The sequence below is a fragment of the Mobula birostris genome, chromosome 4 (assembly GCF_030028105.1).
Source record: "Mobula birostris isolate sMobBir1 chromosome 4, sMobBir1.hap1, whole genome shotgun sequence".
In the NCBI taxonomy this organism is placed as follows: domain Eukaryota; kingdom Metazoa; phylum Chordata; class Chondrichthyes; order Myliobatiformes; family Myliobatidae; genus Mobula; species Mobula birostris.
Genome location: NC_092373.1, coordinates 146,602,934 through 146,622,705, shown reverse-complemented (window position 1 = coordinate 146,622,705; position 19,772 = coordinate 146,602,934). Strand labels below are relative to the sequence as shown.

At 41.5% G+C, this 19,772-nt stretch overlaps 1 protein-coding gene across 16 annotated transcripts in view; it reads right to left on the bottom strand.

Annotated features, from left to right (window-relative positions):
* Nucleotides 1–1,540: 1,540 nt before the first annotated feature.
* The window catches only part of LOC140196661 (ETS-related transcription factor Elf-2-like), a 160,693-nt gene continuing 142,461 nt past the window's right edge, over nt 1,541–19,772 (bottom strand). For 10 of the 16 annotated variants that reach the window (XM_072256227.1, XM_072256231.1, XM_072256225.1 and 7 more), the window contains 3 exons: nt 15,401–15,593; nt 13,821–14,198; nt 1,541–4,452 (listed from right to left, as the gene is read on the bottom strand). In XM_072256227.1, the coding sequence (XP_072112328.1) occupies nt 3,819–4,452; nt 13,821–14,198; nt 15,401–15,593 (1,205 nt within the window). In that variant the 3' untranslated portion in view covers nt 1,541–3,818. The remainder of the gene's footprint in view (nt 4,453–13,820; nt 14,199–15,400; nt 15,594–19,772) is intronic. The other 6 variants (XM_072256233.1, XM_072256228.1, XM_072256234.1 and 3 more) reach the window with 1 other exon arrangement.

Below are 19,772 nucleotides of genomic sequence, written 5' to 3'. Positions count from 1 at the left end.
AGTCCATGTGGTCCACGTGACTTACCTATCTTTAGACCTTTCAGCCTCCAAAACTCCTCCTTAGTAACAAGCAGTTACAACTGGACTGATCATGAAAATTGTAGTTTCCAGGTCACACTAGTTTATCCCAATAAAACACTTACTTAAACTACAATTGAACTAACTTGTATGCAACATCTTTGTTGATTGAGGAGGCTGAGTTATTTAAAGTTTGAGGAAGATCCATCCTGTAATTTTTTGTATTTAAAAAGAAGTATTTGAGGAGTCTGATTCCTGCGCCACAAACAGGTTGGAAGGCATTGCATAAACATAAGATTCTGGAAATCTTGAACATCACACTAAGTGCTGGAGGAACTCAGTAAGTCAGGCAGCGTATATGGAGGGGATTAAACAGTCAACATTTTGGGCTGAGACCTTTCATCAGGAAGTTAATATAGCTGCTTTTAGAAAACATGGATAGCCCACAATTACTGTAAGTCCTTATCTATAATCAGGGCAAGACAATTTTCCTCAAAGGTTCTGGGCTACTGCCTCAATGAGTGTTTATATATGCATTTGATTTTTGTTTAATATTCCACGTTTTAGCTTTTTTTGTTGTGGTTCATGGGATTTCTTTGCATGTGGGGGCGGTGTTTGATGTTTTTCTTTGAATGGGTTGGTTCTATGGTTCTTTGTTTTGCAGCTGTCTGTGGGGACGACCAATTTCAGGGATCTATGCTGCATACATACTTTGATAATAAATATACTTTGAATCCATTTCCTTTCTCCACCTGGAAGTCGGGCTTCACCCTGAAGGGCATCGATGATAGCAATAATCCTCATCGGAGAATCTTCCATGATTGCACTGGCATTCCAGGATATTTTACCCACAGAGGTGCTTACCCTCAATCAGCAGGTCTCACCCTGGATGCAGCAAGTTGGCTTTGAAAACTCCAGCCTGACAGCTATTCTCATCTTTGATGACTGAACTCCCAAACAAGAGAGGCTGTTAAAAGTCAAGACAGCCTCAATATACTCACAAGATTTGCCCTCTAGGAACGATGGCTGCTGGGGAAGGCAAAATGTTTCCAGGTTATTCTACATTGCTTTCATTGTTTATTACTGAACCAAGTAATTGCTATATTGGAAAACACAAATCCTACTGTATTACTCAATGTTTTACTTTTCCATTTTGATTTATATTTGTATACAACTGAGGGGCAGCCACTTGACCCATCAAGTCCCCAAGCATCCCCACCCATCCTGCTTAATTTCCCATCAACCTTTCTGCCTTCAGCCCAACACTAAGGGGTTAATTTAGAATAGCCATTTCGCATACCAACTGTGGGAATTGGGAGGAGACTGGAGCCCTGGAGAAATCTTGTGCCGTTACAGGGAGAACGTGCAAACTCAGACAGAACCCCAGGTCAGAACTGAAGCTGAAACCCCCTGTCTGCTTTCAGAGTGATGCATTTAGCCTCCATTGACTTGGTGTCACCTAAGATAAGAAACTGTCTTCTTGTCGATACGGCTTTTAAAGAAGATGCACAGACACTCAATATACTTTGTATTTCTTTACCAAAACACAATCAAAACAGGATTCACTGTTAAAGTTTGGTAAAATCTACTTGAATACACTTTGAAACAAGAGTACAACAAAATAGAATATACTTCAAATGTTGAAACTGTACAAACATCTTCAGTCAGAACACTGGTAATCTCCCTAATCACTCATTAAGGAGGGAGTTTCAATACCAGAATCCAGTTTTAAAAAGCAGGTGGTTTTGAAGGGTTTAACATCGTTTTGGTCCATTGTTTCAGGTTTTTGAACACATTTGAACAGTGAGCACTGGTGAAATCCAAAGGCAGTACCAGGGAAAAAGGGAGAGAGTCGCCATGGAGGAGCTGAACATTAACTGCATATGGTACCTCAACAGTCCTAACCAAAACAATTCTCCCCTCCCACATACATCACAGTTCATCTTCAACATGTACATAAAAATTGATAAAATAGATGGACAAAAGGATGTTAATTATAATTTCATGTAACAGTTTTCTTTTTAAAATATTTGGGTCCTGATGGCAAGACTTCCTCTTTAATTGAAGTCAACAGGTTTAGAACTACCTGAAAAGGAACAGCTCATTGCACTAAGCTAGACTGAACATGTGACCTTTAAGTGGCAGGAAAATAAAAGCAAAATGTTTATACATACACCAAGGCAAAGTAACACAGGTATTATTTAAAAAAAAAGGTTATAGCCAAAGGTCGGTCACTTAACTTGACCAGAATCTGTGTCTGGCAGGTTCTAACTACCATAAAATAACATGTTACTCCATAACAATACTGTGCTTCATGTAAGATTAAAAAGAGCTTTTAACAAAAAGCTAGTTTGTATATAGCTTATCTTTTTTTTTAAAAAATGGAAAAACTCAAATGTCATTTAACATTGCTCACTAAATGTAATTATACAAATCCTGAAAATACCAAACCTCCTCCAAATAAAAGTAATAACTTCCGTTTCAACGTAATCCTTCACATTCCATACGGTTTGTAGAGAACTCACTTAGCACCAGTAGAAGGAAAAGTACTGTGTGCACACAGTGTTATTTAACAAATGTCAATATTCCTTTGAAATGCAATAGGCAGCATTTAGTTTTAAAAGAACCAGTGTTACCAGGAATTCTCTTGCAGGCCAACTCTGCAAGAAAATGATATTTCAGGGTAGTTTATGGTGACATATACGTACTTTGATAATAAATTTACATTGAACTCTGCAACAAGCTCTTACATTTACAGAGCAATGGGCTGTGAGTTGTTACCATTATATGACTCTTCAAATAAATAACCATTGTGCTAATTCATTTTATGATTCCAGGGAAGACCTATGAGGCTATTTTCTTAAAGGTAACAGGATGTGGAGTGTGAGACATGCTGGGAAGGGCTTCAAATGGAAATTAAGGGAACAACATTTTAAAGTACATTTTAGTCTGTGAAAATGGTAACTCTTAAATTGGGACGGATTTATATTAGTAAACATGACAGAAGACTACTGCTTTGCTATTTATTAAAACTGAACCAACGGAAGGATTGGAATGCTGGGAAAGAAGATGCAGTCCTCTGCTTCAAACACTAAGTTACAGCCAGTGTGAACTGTGTCGTCATTAACATGGCAAAGACAAGGTCACATCTGAGCTCAAAGACAATAGACAATAGGTGCAGGAGTAGGCCATTCGGCCCTTCGAGCCAGCACCGCCATTCACCGTGATCATGGCTGATCATCCACAATCAGTACCCCGCTCCTGCCTTCTCCCTATATCCCTTGACTCCGCTATCTTTAAGAGCTCTAACTCTTTCAAGCATCCAGAGAATTGGCCTCCACTGCCCTCTGAAGCAGAGCATTCCACAGATCTACAACTCTGTGTGAAAAAGCCTTTTCCTCAACTCCGTTCTAAATGGCCTACCCCTTAAAGCACAGACAAGACCTCATAATAAAATGGTGGCTGGGAGTGGAAGTAAATTCCTGATATCACTTGTGCTTTAAAATTTCTGCAGTCTTCAGAAAAACATTCCAAACCAAATCACCAAAACATTAGTGTTTCAGAAGTTCTTAATATAGACTTAAAATGTAGTGAAACACATGGTCCCTTTTTTTTTTGGATCAATACGCAATGAATAATCAATTGCATTCGAATTCATTGAAGTATCATTTGTTCCTATTTGAAAAGTTCCTTTGTCAGCATTTGATGACGTGGCTCACGACCCACGGCAAAGCGTGGGATGGAAAAGTCTACTACCTGCTGGAAAAGTCCCACTGCCAACTCTACTAACAGTTGCACAGCTATTTTTCACCAGTCACCGTGCCTTCTGCCTCTGTTTTCATTGTCAAAGGAAGGGCGATTGTTGAGGGTGCACTGACAACCACCCAACGAGTCACTGTTTTGCTGCCCTCCACTGAACGCTCTTCCTTAATCATGGGCATATTATGGACCTCGGCTCCCACCTTTGCAGCCATGCCTTCCTGTTTGACGTCTGCTCCTTTGATAACTGCAGTAATAACTCGAGCAGGACTCTGGCTGGTAGACTGCTGGGCAGGCACTGCTAGTCTCATCACAGGTGTTCCTCCTGCTATGGGCATCGGAGAAAGAGCTCGAATAGCTCCCTGAGCTCCAACGATGTTAATGCTGCCGGTCGTAGCCAAGCCTGCCTTTGTCTGTAAGTGACACTGGGTTATCTGTGTCGCAGGGATAGTAATAATTTTTGTAGGCTGCATGGTGACCTTGTCTCCATTCTCTGTTGTAGGAGGTACCATTGTTGGGATGGTTTGGATGAGAACCTTTGGAGTGGTAACAGTCGTGTTTGTGCTGGTTATTACTGTTGAAACCGGGTTCACTGACTGAACGGCCACTGATGAAATCTTCTGGCCCGAAGAGGTCATTACAACAGGCACCTGCATTGCCACACGGACAGTTCTGCTGTAGACAAACAAGCACAAAGTATGAGAAACGTACAACTATATTTAGGCTCCATTCTTACCATATGTTCTGCATCTGACACACTGGAGTTGTATAGTCACACAGAAACAGATCCGTCAGCCAATCTGATCCATATTGACCGAGAAATCCCAACTGAGCCAGTCCAATCTGCCTGCATTTGGTCTATATCCCCCCTCCCCTGAGCCTTTCCTATCCCACGTACCTTTCTGAATACCTTTTAAATTTTGTTAATGCACAGTACTGTAGTAATTTTATGTATTCCACTGTGCTGCTGCTGCAAAAAGTAACAAATTTCATGACATATGTGAGTAATGATAAATCTGAATGTGCTATTATGGACTGAGAGTGGGAAAGGGGAAGGGAGAGGTATTCCGTAAGGATCAGTAAACCTATTGTTTGGAACCACATGACTTTGCCTGGCATCTCAGGGCTGGGTGTGTCTGCACCCACACTACCATCTGCCAAAACACTTTCTCTCTGCCACCTGTATCTGTCCCCCAGCCTTCCGGTGGCACTCCACTCTCACCAATCCTGACATCCTTGGCTCCTGACAGATTTACAAAGTCGCTCTCCGCTCCACGTTGTCAAATACAGTACTGTGCAAAAGTCTTAAGACACCCCAGCTATATGTACTGTACATGCCCAAGACTTTTGCACAGTACTGTAATCTGACTCAACCACTTGCTCTGGCAGCTTGTTCCATACACTGACTATCCCCCAGGCGAGGAAGCCGTACTTCTGGCTCCTAATAAATATTTCCCTTTTCACCTTAAACATATGGTTCTTGATTTTCCAACCTTGGGATAAAGACTGTCGCATTCACCCTCTCCATGCCCCTCATCATTTTATACATCTCCTTTTCCGACACTTCAATCATAAAGTCGCAACCTGCACAATCTCTCTCAATAACTCAGTCCCTTAAGTCCTGACAACATCCTTGTAAACCTCCTCTGTACTTGTTCCTAGTTTAAAGGCATCTTCCCTATATCAGGGTAACCGAAACTGCAGCATGCTACCACCCACAATGGGCCCCCTACAATTCACCTACCAACACAATCGATCGACAGATGACGCAATAGCCACAGTTCTACACACCGTCCTTACACGTCTGGAGAAGGATGCTTATGTGAGAAAGCTGTTCTTGGAGTACATTCAACACTATTAATTCCCTCCAGGCTCGACAAGAAGCTCCTGTCAAGACCTTGGCCTTGACCCTGCCTTGTGCAGCTGGATTCTGGACTTCCTGTCAGATCGCCGACAGATGGTAAGAGAGGGCTCCCTCCCCTCTGACCCTCAACACAGGTGCCCCTCAGGACGTGAACTAAGCTCCCTCCTTTACTCTCTGTATACCCATGACTGTGTTGCCACCCACTGCTCCAATCTGCTAATTAAATTTGCTGACGACACTACACTAATTGACCTAATCTCAAATAATACTGAGGCAGCCAACAGAGAAGTCACCACCCTGACACAGCGGTGTCAAGAAAACAATCTCTCCCCCAATGTTGCAAAAACAAGGCAGCTGGTTGTGGACTGCAGGAAGAATGGAGACGGGCTAGCCCCTATTGACATCAATGGATCTGGGGTTGAGAGGGTAAACCGCTTTATGTTCCTCGGCATAATCATCACCAAGGATCTCACGTGTCTGTACATACCGGCTGTATGGTGAAAAAGGCACAACAGCGCTTCTTTCACCTCAGGTGGTTGAAGAAGTTTGGTGTGGGCCCTCAAATTCTAAGAACTTTCTAAAGGGGCAGGATTGGGAGCATCCTGACTGGCTGCATCACTGCCTGGTATGGGAACTGTTACCTCCCTCACAGGATTCTGCAGAGAGTGATGCGGACAGCCCAGTGCATCTGTAGATGTGAACTTCCCATGATTCGGGACATTTACAAAGACAGGTGTGTAAAAATGGCCTGAAAGATCATTGGGGATGTGATCCAGCTGCTACCATCCGGAAAACGGTACCGCAGCATAAAAGCCAGGACCAACAGGCTCCCGGACAGCTTCTTCCACCAGGCCATCAGACTGCTTAAATCATGCTGACACAACTGTATTTCTATGTTATATAGACTATCCTGTTGTACATACTATTTATTATAAATTACTATAAATTGCACATTTAAACAGAGATGTAATGTAAAGATTTTTACTCATATATATGAAGGACGTAACTAAAAAAAGTCAATTCAATTTTCCAAATGTGGCTTCACCAATGTTCACTACAACTGTCAGTACAATTACCTTTTAACAACATACTTGTTTTATGATCACAAGGCCCTGCTAGACATGAAGAACTTGACGTATCGCAGGTCGACCCCATCAGCAAGTTGCTCGTTGGCAGAGAAAGTGAAGGAGCTGGACTTGGTGCAGGAAAATATAGCAACCTCTCTTCTCTGCATTCTACTTATCAGACCCCCATTCGAAGTATTTCCACCCTAGCAAACATCTGTTTATTTACTTATTTATCAGGATACAGCCAGGAACTGGCCCTTCTGGCCCTTTGAGCCACACTGCCCAGCAACCGCCTAATTTAATCTGAACCTAATCTTGGGAGAATTTACAATGACAAATTAACCTACCAACCGGCACATCTTTGGACTGTGGGAGGAAACCAGAGCACCTGGAGGAAATCCACGCGGTCACAGGGATGGGGAGAACGTACAAACTCCTTAAAGACAGCAGCAGGAATTGAACCCATGTCACTGGCACTGTAAACGCTAACCACTACGCCACCGTGCACGTTGATGGATTCATGAATACACTCTTTTTATATTGATACCTCCCAAAGAGTAAACTATAGCTTTCCTCCCCTCACAAAAAGAGTGAACCACAAATGGCAAACATCTACCACAAACACAGTAAAGCTTAATATCAGAACCAGTGTCTTAGAATGAAAATTACACAATAAAATGCACTCTCCCCAGAAAGTGCCCAACCATTTGAAAGAACCATTTCCACATTCAATATAATCTTTGTTTTAAACTCTTCTTCTATACTGTAATGTTTTATAACACATTTTATGCAGGGATATTTACAATCAAAATCATGCCGTTTGTATTGTGCAGCCCATGCACTGCACAAAACTGTTACAAAAAAACCTTTCACAAAGTCACAAGGTTTAAACAACATACCATTCCTGAATCCCAGCTGTTTAAAAACTTTGTATGCAGATGATGAACTTCATGTGCCAAAATCAGATATATTACAATTGTGCGTGCACTTTGTGACACTTCTTGCAATATATTAGAGCTGTCAAATCACTCTTGCAATATTTCACTTTGTAAGCCTTTGTGGTTTTATTTTGGCTCTGTGGTAGAACCCATGTCTCTATATTGTTTTTCCTTCCCTCCATATGAACAGCAGACATGAACATACAAATTAAGAGCAGGTGTAGGCCTTTCTGCCCCCTCAAGCTGCCGCCACCATCATCCGAAAGTGATCTCAGCTCTCCAGTCCTGCCTACATCCTTTCACTCCATTGCCTGGCATAGACCAGGCAGCTGTATGTTAAATAAATTCAAGTACACTCAAGTTACATCAACAGATTAACTCCATTTCAAATCTTACTGAACTTTGTATGCTCTTCTTGCGGTCATTCAATCTGCTTCTAGTTTGCAACTTCAACTCCCGACTGACTCCCCTCCTCCAACCACGCTCACAAGCATGTGTACAGTTTTGGCTGCCATATTACAGGAAGGATGTGGTATCATGTATAGACAATGCTGAAGAGATTCTTCAGGAACAGAGGGCTATGGTTTCAAGGGAAAGAAGGTTTACTACCCCTGAAATGTAGGCGGCTGAGAAGTGACCTTACAAAGATGAACAAAATTATGAGAACACTGAGGAATTGATAGGAGCAAGTCAAAATCTTTCCCCCAGGACAGCTGAATCTAGAAGAATGTAGAGGTTTACGGTGAGAAGGGAGATATTTAAAGGAGATGAAGAATAAGTTTATCCTCACAAAGGCTACCGAATATCTGGAAGAAGCTGCCAGAGGAGGTGATGGAAGCAGATACAACTGCAACATTTAACAGCTGTTTGGACAAGTACTTGGGTTGGAAAGGCTGAGGGATTCAAGCCTAATTCAGGCAAATGGGATGAATACAGATGGGCATAACAATTGGCACGGGCGAGGCGTGCAAGATCCTTTTCTGTACTGTCCATGGGATTACAGCCGAATCTGGTCTCACCTCCTCTAAGAGGAGCAGAACCTTGTCATAGGATTTGGAGGCTTGCTGCCTCAATGATCGAGAGAGTTGTGTTGGCTGGAGTCAGTGCCTTGGCTCTTGGCAGGGTCACCCATACCAAACAGGTCAAAGAAGTCAGACTAAGAGTGGTCCACCGGTCCTCCAAGTTCAGGGGTTCAGCTCAGGCCTGACAACTGACCGGTAAACCAAACTGTTATCGAAACAGCATAAAGAATCCTTCTACATCTAAGTGTGACGGTATTCCTGAGTCTTCTCTGGCACTCGCCTGACTGACAATAGTGAAAACAGAGTGACTGACATCATGGTGGAAGCCCTGAATACCGCCAGAGAGAGAGAACCTTCATTGCTGCCCTAAACTCCAGCAGTGCAATGGGCAGTAGAAACTGGTCTTGCCTAATAGATTACAGGCACATGTGAAGATAGGACACTGATTACTGACTATAGTCCAATGCTTTTTAAGTTTATGAGCAAATTTGCTCCAAAATTGTTTACTGTGACAAAGAATTTCAATTAAAAATTAAAAAGTCCCACCAATTGTAACCCTGCAAGAATGACTTTTAAACAAATCGCATTTTCCCATTGAAGAGAAGCAGCTATTTTACCTCATCACTGGTGTATCCCTTTTAAGCTAAGCTATTCACATAGGATTAGATTAGTAAACTTTGTTCCTTTTGATATTTAATTATTACCACTAGTTATGTAATGTTAATAACTTAAGGAATCCCATATGCCTGGGTCAGTTTAGAGCAGAGCTGCTACACTGCACCCTAACATTAATTAACCTTGTTGTAGAACAACTGAAATTCATCAAGCTGATTGAGGGGACTTGCAATACAAGTATAATTATTTAACAATGAATTTAATGGAATTTGATGTACAAGTGTAGGCAAGAAGAATTCTTTAAGAATTGCAGAATCATAAATCTAGTTCTTTTTTGGTATTAATTTAATGGATTATGATCTGAAATAACAAGTTTGGCCACCAGGATTAAAGTGGTGTTCAGCTAGGTTTGTTAATTTTTTTTTAATGCTCAGATTAAATCTGAGGAGAAAACTAATTATCAAACACTTAGCTCATCTATTCACTTTGCAGAAGATAACCAGGCAGAGTTTATTCTATCTTTATTGACCACTGCAAAATTTTGACACCTTATTTATTCATGTGTTTTGATAATTCACTTCTAAAACCAAGCAAGATTCGACAAGAATGTTAAGGACAAAAGGTCCATCCTGGATTATTTGACGTCACAATCAGCTTTCACTTTTGGATGCATGGCATGATAGGAACACTAGATGGCAGCACCTGCAATAACTGGGCTGTGACCTCAATCAGCTGCAAATCATAATTCTTTCAACCAAAGAGCTAAGGGATGAGTTGAGCATTTATGACAGATAGGATAGCTTTTCTGTTACTTTCCTCTCTAAATGACAACATTATTTTGTGCATATCTGGATCATTTCCATAAATTCTTGCATATCAAACAGCAGCTGAAGCAGAAAAGCGAAAATACAACACAAACTATATAATTCCCAGCCATAAATAAATGAAGTTATTACAACAATATGGTGGGATCCAGACGAATTTTATTCTGTAATGATGCCATTTATTCATACTGAGCATAGAAAATCAGCATAATACATAGCATGGGTTATCCAACGAAGTGGTGACCTGCAGACTAGACATAGCCTGAGAAATATTCCGGAATATTCTTTGGTAAACGTCAACCAACAACTACAAATGACTAGCTTTCCTACAAGCCTCAAATGCCCAACTCCATTTTCTGCCCAGGTTCCCCACAGATCGTAACAGACTGCCGAGAGTGGCCTTGTCTAGCTAATATATTTGCACATGATCAACACTGGATATGAACACCAGATATAGCATTTAATACTGCTTACTTATTTCTAACCCGATAGAATCTATTTTATTGTACGTGCAACCCATCAAGTTGAAAGTGGCTCTCTCGCCACAAATGCTGCCTGAGCTGCTGAGTACCTATCTGCACTTCTCCACTAAGGTTCATACTTCATACTGCTATACCATGGTCAGAGCCAGCAACCAATTTGCCCCCGTATTCCAAAAGAGCAAGCTGCAGTTATTTATTTATTAAGCTAAAGCACGGAACAGGCCCTTCGTGCCATGTCACCCAGCAACCCCCCGATTTAATCCTAGCCTAATGACAGGAAAATTTACAATAGCCAATTAACATACCAACCAGTACGTCCTTGGAATGTGGGAGGAAAGGCATGCGGTCACGGGAGAACATACTAACTCCTGATGGGTATCGTCAGGAATTGAACCTGGATCACCTGTACCGCAAAGCACTGTGCTAACCGCTATGCTACCGTGCTGCCCCGTTACGCACCCCTCCAGCACAGAATGTTCCACTGCACTCCTCAGACGTGTAGTCAGAAATGAAGGAAAGAAATAGAATTGTCTAAGAGGTAGGGTGTTAATAAGGATCTTAAAGGACAAGGATTTGGAGGTGCTGAGAGAGCAAGTTCCAGAGTGAATCTTGTCAGTTTAAGATGCTAAAGAACCATTAAAGGGAACTGCAGTAATGGCCAGAGAGCTGAGGAGCAGGACACTGAGGGGATATTTGTAAGGGTGTTGTGGAATGGGCAACATATGAATGAAATTAAGCAACAAGGTAAAACTTTTCACTGTGTGGATTTGGGAGAACATAAGCCAACGTAGATCAGTGGGAATGGGCCAGCACATTGGCTTCAGGAGCAACAGAAGCAAACACTGGAATTACCTGGGTACAATGAAGCGCAAGTGAGGACAGTGACCCTGTACTGGACAGTGGACAGAGGAAGGTGGAGTAGTTACCAGCGGCTAGAGTTCAGAGCTGCTCAAAGAGGGGCAATACACTGATTACAGTGGATGTTCTTTGACTGTTCCAGTGCTTCAGCAGAGGCATAACACTGCTTGAAAAAAAAGAGAGACGGGCAGAAATTTAGAACACGGCAGCACGCTCAAGAATTTTGAAGAGGGAAGTGCTGTTGGAAATCGGGCACAGCTTGCGAGAATTGAGATGAGTGGGATGGGATGGGGGGAGGATAACAGCAGGTGAGAAGGAACCACAGAGAACCAATTAACAAAGAGTTGGGCTGACAGCACTTTGGTGGATCAGCTTCAGAAGGCAGGCTCTGGGACTCAGGAGCAAGGTGAACTGCTGAAGGCACAAGGGAATATAGAAGAGAACACACACACACAGATTTGGAATCACAGTTAGGCACTGGGGCTCAGGAACAAGGGAATATAGAACAGAACACACACACAGATTTGGAATCAGAGTTAGGGAAGCAGGTGTGCAGTGTGGAAGCTGCAAATGGGCAGACCAACTTCAGTGGCAAAGAACACCATGATTTATTATGCCTGTTAGGAAAGGGTGCTGAGAAGAACCAAGAGCAGTTTAAGGGAAGGCTTTTATTTGTAGAGTACTTACCATGTTATCAGACTTAATCCTATGAAGAACAATAACTGACATATAGAAAGTATGGCACCAACCGCAATGTCCCATAAATAAAAACATAATGAGATGTGATTTTACTTATAATGACTTAGATGATGCTACTGAAGATGAGCAACAGCTTACTGGCGGTTCATAAAGCAAATAATACAATTAAATGATTAATGTTTCTGTGGAAAATTGTGGCAAACAATCAACACAAGAATAGGTGAGAGAAGGCGAGGCTGACTAGGCGTGCGGGTACAAGGTGAAATCGAGGAAGCCCAGAACGTACTGATGTGGCGGGGCCGGGTCCCAGTGCAGGGGACAACGCAGTGTTTGGACAATTTAAACACTGAGCTGGATGGCCTGAAACGGCAAGGCATCAGGACCGGAGGCGAGGGTCAGGCCAGTTCTGCTTGGTGCTCTGCAACGTTGACTCCAGTCTCCGCAGCGTCAGTGCTCCGGGCCGCGAGCTGCGTGATGATTTGCCCCACTATCTGATGGATCGAGGCAGCGGGTCTATGGACTCACTTGCGTTCTGAATGCTGTTACTTGCTTTTATTCTTTGTAAGATCTGTGTTTTTCCTTCTCTCTCTGCACATTGCGTGTTTTTTGAAAAAATTGGGTTCTTTCCAGTTACAGTTACATAATTTATACACACTTTGATAATGAATTTACTTTGAACTTTGATATAAAATGTACCATGGCATTATTCTGTTCAGGGGACTGGTTATGGTACAGAATGCAGGATCCTGAAGTAGGATAGGAAACAGTATTACCACAGGAGTCCAAGAGGACTCAACACTTGATATAAACTGGATGCAACAATACATCACTAACCCAGTTGTAAACTACATATAACTAACCGGGTTAGTGCCAGATTTTCTAAGTGCTCATAGCATAAGAAGTGGAGAAGTCAGAGGAGAAAGCAGAACTGAGGGAATGCAGTATTAGTGAGACAGTTTAAAAGGGAGAGGTTAAACAAGGAAACGTGATCGAATAATTCCTGGAATGGGGGTTGAGTTTCAGACAGAAAAGAATCAATTCCGATGACGGGTCTTCAACTTGAAACATTAACACTATTGCTCATTCCACAGAGGCTGCCTAAATGTGCTGACTGTTTCCACCAATTTCTGTTTTAATTACTTTTGCATCATGGTCAAGAGAAGGGTGTGAGCCAACATGTACAGGCTCCATCTGCAGAGTGTCAACAACAATTAACGTAACATCCACACCAGGACCACGAGTCTCAAATACAGTCAGACTGATCAACACTTCCACCCATCAACACCCCCCCAAGTAAACGCACATCACCCAGTGTCATTTTATGTACATTCAACCAGTCATCTTGTACATTTTTATAGAATTATTTTTATATTTATTGTGCTTTATCTTGTGTTCTTTATGTTTATTGTGTTTTTTATGTTGCATCGGATCTGAGTAACAATCATATTGTTCTCGTTTGCACTGTATACTAAAGAATGACAATAAACAATCTTGAACCTTGAACTCCTTCCTCAAGAGTTGACTTTTATTCTCTTTAGTGAAAGTAATCAAGCGACTAATAAGGAATCAGACTTTCTTTTTAATCCAGCAACCTATTCCACTGTGCTGCCTCAAACAGGCATTGTAAACAAGTTCCCAAAATACTCGCAACCACTTACAGCAGAACCAACTAACCTTGGAACTGTTGAGGTTACTACCGGTAGGGAGGTTGTAGGCACCGGAGATAGGACTCCACTGGGACTTGGCGACCAGACCTTCACCGTCGCAGCCCTCCCCAGCTTCACAACACTCTGTGGTGCTGAACTCCTCGCTCCTCGAGAAGCTACTACAGATTTTGAGGAAATGTGAGAAGAGATATTTTCTAAAGATGGAGAAATTCCTTCAGATAAGTGGCCAACTACATCAGTCCGGATTTCAGGTGGATATGATCCCTCGTTGTTGGCATCAGCTTTGTCCTCATCAATAATTACTAAGTTCTTGGGCATTTCTTTAAACTGATAGACTAAGCGTTGTCCTTCCACCTTGGCCAGGATCCCCCTTTGGTAATAATACCTAAAGAAAGAAAAAAACAGACGTTGTTGTATAATATCTCACAACTCCATGTTATCCCGACATTATAGACTTTCACCAGTGTGAAAATCACTCAAGTCTGAAATATTAACAGGAAATGCAACAGTCGCTGGGGTTTCTCTAGATTCTTTCAATGCAAAGAAAACAATGAATTTCAAGAAATCCAAAGGGTCACTACCATATGACAAACTGGAATGAAATGGAACTGATATATTTGTGCAATTTATATCAGCTGAGTACACAAGCTTGATCCTTGCACACGTGACCAAGGATGGATGGTGACACTGTAGACTAGAGACTGAGCCAAAGTGTTGGCAATCTCACAATTTCTCAACAATGCTGCAGACTCCCATTCACCATGCAGAGTGCCCAGCCCACCTCTGTCACATCACCCATCTTCAGCCCATGCTTCAGGCCATCTACTGTAGAAAGCTTCATCCAGGTATTTATTACCACCAGAGGCAACGACTGTAATACCCTCCATCCACATTTTGCAAATTTTGGTTCAAAGGTTTATGCCCTTTATCCCAACGCCCATCAAATCTCATGTTTCACGCCTCCAGTCACCATCATCCTGTATCCACCATGTGGATCATCCTCAATTCAGTCAATGCCTGTGATTGAAAACTCTCACTCTTTCTTATAATCCAGCACGCTAATGACCATCTCTCGGTTAGCAACCCCATAAAAATTTCACTTTGCTCCGATTCTAGCTTTTGTACTTCTGTTGCTATCTATCCATCACTGACTTTATCCTCAGCTGCCCCTGCTAAGTGCCACAGCTCTTTTTATGAGCTTCTTCTCTTTGACATGGCCAATAGAGATAACAGAGTGATTTAGGCAGTGGTCAATCCAATAGACATTGATATGGGAATGACAGATCTGCAAACATCCTTGTTATTCCTCATTTGAACAATAATAGGAGGTGCAAGTACCTGGATCAGGAATGATCCCATAAGGTCCAATCACATTATTGTTATAAGACAGGAAGCTGCCAGCCCTACACCTCATTCTCTAATGTGTGCAAAGTAACTTGCCCTTTTGATTCTTCTGCACTTGCGTAACAGGCAAAGCAGAAGAGCAAATCATTCTTCATTTGTCAACTTGTTTTAAACAAACAGGCACTTTGGACTGAAAAGCTTAAAACTCAATAACAAGAGCTAATACTTTGAGATGGCCTTTACCTTAGAGCCCTCCCCATTGTCTCGTAATTCATGTCCGGCTTGTTCTTGTGCTTCCCCCAAAGCTTGGACACGGCCTTAGAGTCAACCAGTTTGAAGATGCCCTTCTCCCGCTGAGTCCACTTGATGTATCGAGGGCAAGTGTTTTTGTCTTGTAGTAAGTCAAGAAGGAACTCCCAGAGATATGTAGTGTTCCCTGGGGAGGAAAAGCATAAGATGCATGACACAATGCAAGACAAAATGTGAAGGCTCAAGTTCGAGTCAAGGTTTTGAAAAGTTTTCAGAACAGTACATCACAATACAGTGGATTCCGGCTAACTGGGACACATTGGGACCAGTATATTTTGGTTCAATTATGCAGCTGTCCCAATTAGCCGAAGTTTCATGGAAATAAGATACAGGAGCAGAAGTAGGTCATTCGGCCCATCTAGTCTGTACCGCCATTCAATCATGGCTGATCCAATTCTTCCAGTCATCCCAACTCCCTTGCCTCTTTCCCATATCCTTTGATACCCTGGCTAATCAAGAACCTATCTCTGCCTTAAATGCACCTAATGACTTGGCTTCTACAGCCGCTCGTGGCAACAAATTCCACAGATTTACCACCCTCTGACTAAAGTAATTTCTCTGCATCTTCATTTTAAACGGATGTCCTTTAATCCTGAAGCCATGCCCTCTTGTCCTAGACTCCCCACCATGGGAAATAACTTTGCCATATCTAATCTGTTCAGGCCTTTTAACATTCAGAATGTTTCTACTGGTTCCCCTCTCATTCTCCTGGACTCCAGGGAATACAACCGAAGAGCTGTCAGACGTTCCTCATACGGCAACCCTTTCATTGCTGGAATCATTGTTGTGAATCTTTTAACCCTCTCCAATATCAGTATATCCTTACTAAAACAAGGAGCCCAGAACTGTACAAAATACTCCATGTGGTCTCACTAGTGCCTTACAGACCCTCAACATCACATCCGGGCTCTTATATTCTATACCTCTAGAAATGACTGCCAACATTGCATTCACCTTTTTCACCTCCAACTCAACCTGGATGTTAACCTTTAGGGTATCTTGCACAAGTACTCCGAAGTCCCTTTGCATCTCTGCATTTTGAATTCACTTTCCATCTAAATAATAGTCTGTCCGTTTATTTCTTCCACCAAAGTGCATAACCATACACTTTCCAACATTATATTCCATTTTTCTGCTTCTTTGCCCATTCCCCTAAACTATCTAAGTCTCTCTGCAGGTTCTCTGATTCCTCAACACTACCTGCTCCTCCACCTATCTTTGTATCATCGGCAAATTTAGCCACAAATCCATTAATACTGTAGTCCAAATCATTGACATACATTGTAAAAAACAGCAGTCCCAACACTGACCCCTGTGGAACTCCACTGGTAACCAGCAGCCAGCCAGAATAAGATCCCTTTATTCCCACTCTGTTTTCTGCCGACCAGCTCCACCCATGCTAGTAACTTCCCTGTGATTCCACAGACTCTTATCTTACTAAGCAGCCTCCTGTGCGACACCTTGTCAAAGGCCTTCTGAAAACCCAAGTACACCATATCCACTGCATCTCCTTCGTCTATCCTGCACGTAATTTTCTCAAAAAATTGCAGTAGGTTAGTCATGCAGGATTTTCCTTCCAGGAAACCATGCTAGCTTTGGCCTAATTTTGCACGTGCCTCCAGGTACTCCATAATCTCATCCCTAACAATCGATTCCAACAACTTCCCAACCACTGATATCAGGCTGACAAGTCTAATGTTTCCTTTCTGCTGCCTCCCACACTTCTTACATAGCAGAGTAACACTTAACAATTTTCCAGTCATCCGGTAAAATGCCAAAATCTATTGATTCTTGAAAGATCATTGTTAATGCCTTCGTAATCTCTCCAGCTACTTCCTTCAGAACACGAGGGCGCATTCCATCAGGTCCAGGAGATTTATCCACCCTCAGACCATTAAGCTTCCTGAGCACCCTCTCAGTCGTAGTTTTCACTGCACAAACTTCACTTCCCTGACACTCTTGAATGTACAGTAGACTGCAGATGTCTTCCATCTCTGCGACTCTCATTACAGTATTTCTAGCGTCATTTTCTATTGATCCTATACCCATCCTAAACTCTCTTTTACACTTTATATACTTAAAAAGCTTCTTAGATTATGAGGACACTCAGTCCTTGTTTATTGTCACTTAGAAATGCATGCATTAAGAAATGAAACAATGTTCCTCCAGAATGATATTACAAAAAACACAAGACAAACCAAGACTAAAACTGACAAAACCACATAGTTATAACATATAGTTACAACAGTGCAAAGCAATACCGTAATTTGATAAAGAACAGACCATGGGCACGGTAAAAAAGCCTCAAAGTTCCGATAGCCTCATCATCTCACGCAATAGTTAAAAAGGTATTAAAAACACAAATTACTGTTTAACTGAGTAACATATTATGTATCTAAATGACATACAGAACAAATGCAAACACTACCAATGCTGCTACAGTTCTATAAAAACTGTGTATTAACTCCTAATAGTTGGAGACTTCCGGTAGAGCTCATGGAGTGAGGTCGTGTTCTTGACTCGCTCCATTACCTCTGAGTTTTTTTCCTATGATCAGCTACATTTAAGCTAACCATTAAGGCACCGATTTTTTTAAATACCTTGCAACAAATTGTGCTTTTTTTGATATTTGGAAGTTTTTAACGTCTGCTATGTCTAAGAATGGGAAAGACGGTAAACCTCTGGTTAGACCAAAACTTACCGATCCTCCTCCAAGTGAACCACCGTTAATTTTGAAAGCTATATCGGATCTGATTCAAGTGGAAATTTCAACTACTAACTGATTCGTGTGGAAATTTCAACTAAACTGCAGAAAATTATTGATGCAATCGATAAAACGGAAACATCTATCACGGAACATCAAACTGCTATATCTAATCTTCAAAAATCCACGCAACAAAATGAACTCAAGATGGGGAAAATTGAAGAAACAATTACTGTAATGAAGAAAAAACTCAACTTTCTCACTTTTAAAACTCTTGACTTAGAATGCAGAATGCGACGACAGAATATCCGAATTATTGGTATTCGTGAAGCTGCTGAATGTGATGACCCTATAAAGTTTTTTTCTCAACTTTCAAAAGGTGCATTTCCTATCTTATTTCCTGACCAACCACCACTATTGGATCGGGCTCACAGAGTCCCATTATATTCGTCCAAGTCAGATAAACCTCAGCATGTTATTTTACGATTTCATTATTTTCAAGACAAGGAGAAATTGCTTCGATTCGCTCGACCTAAAGGTTACATTGATTTCTCGGATCTTCATTTCCGTTTTGTGGAAGACTTTAGTAAACAGATTCGGGATCAACGTGTCCGTTACAGATCTGTGATGTCGGAACTCTACAAGATGGATTTAAAACTAGTGTTGCTTTACGCTGCACGTTTAAAGATTCGTTCGCCGGATGGGTCTTCCCATTTTTTCGACTCTCCATCGGATGCTCAGAGTTACCTGGATCAATTTTTACCTTCAACATCTTAATCGCAATTATTAAATCATCTCTGTTTGATCAGAGGCAGGTAATCTGTTGGGTTTAATTTTTTTTTCGCTTAATATGAGGGCAGAAAAGGTTTTTTTTGGTTTAATTAATTAACATGGTTGCCAATTTTTTTTTAACTGCGTCATTCCTTTCTTTTTCCCTGGGGATTCTGGGTGGCTATTCCCTCTGCATCATTTTACGTATTTCCTTTGAGGCCTTAAACTTTGTAGTTTTCAAACGTACTTTTTGTAGTTTTTCCTAACTAGTCTATGTTAATTATCTCATTTTCTTGTTTAATTACAGGGTCTGTTCTTTGTTAACTGTTTTCTTTATATTTACTTGTTTTTTCTTTGTATTATATCGTGTTCGTTTTAATCAGTGTACTTTTTTTTATTCCTCTAGTGTTTTATAACTAGTTGATCCTTTTATTTATATATATATATATATATATATATATATATATACACACACACTTTTTTTTAGTGAGCGTCTATCGGAAGTCATGGGGGTAGTTCTAGTGCTTGCTTCTTTCTGGCTGGTCTTTTTTAGATTTAGCTTTGGGGTCACGGGGGGCGGTGGGAGGGGCTTCACTTTTTAGTTTTTTTCTTCTTGGGCTACTTACATTACCGAAGTATTGGTCACATCTCCTTCCCGTTATCTCTTGTTTGTTCTGTTCCCTTTCCGGGTTCGTGGGTCGAACCTATTGTCAATCCTTTCTTTTGCGGGTTGACTTTAGGGTTTACGGCGGGTTGATTTTAGGGTTTATGGAGTCTACTATTAATTTTGTCTCTTGGAATACTAACGGTCTTAATCATCCAATTAAAAGG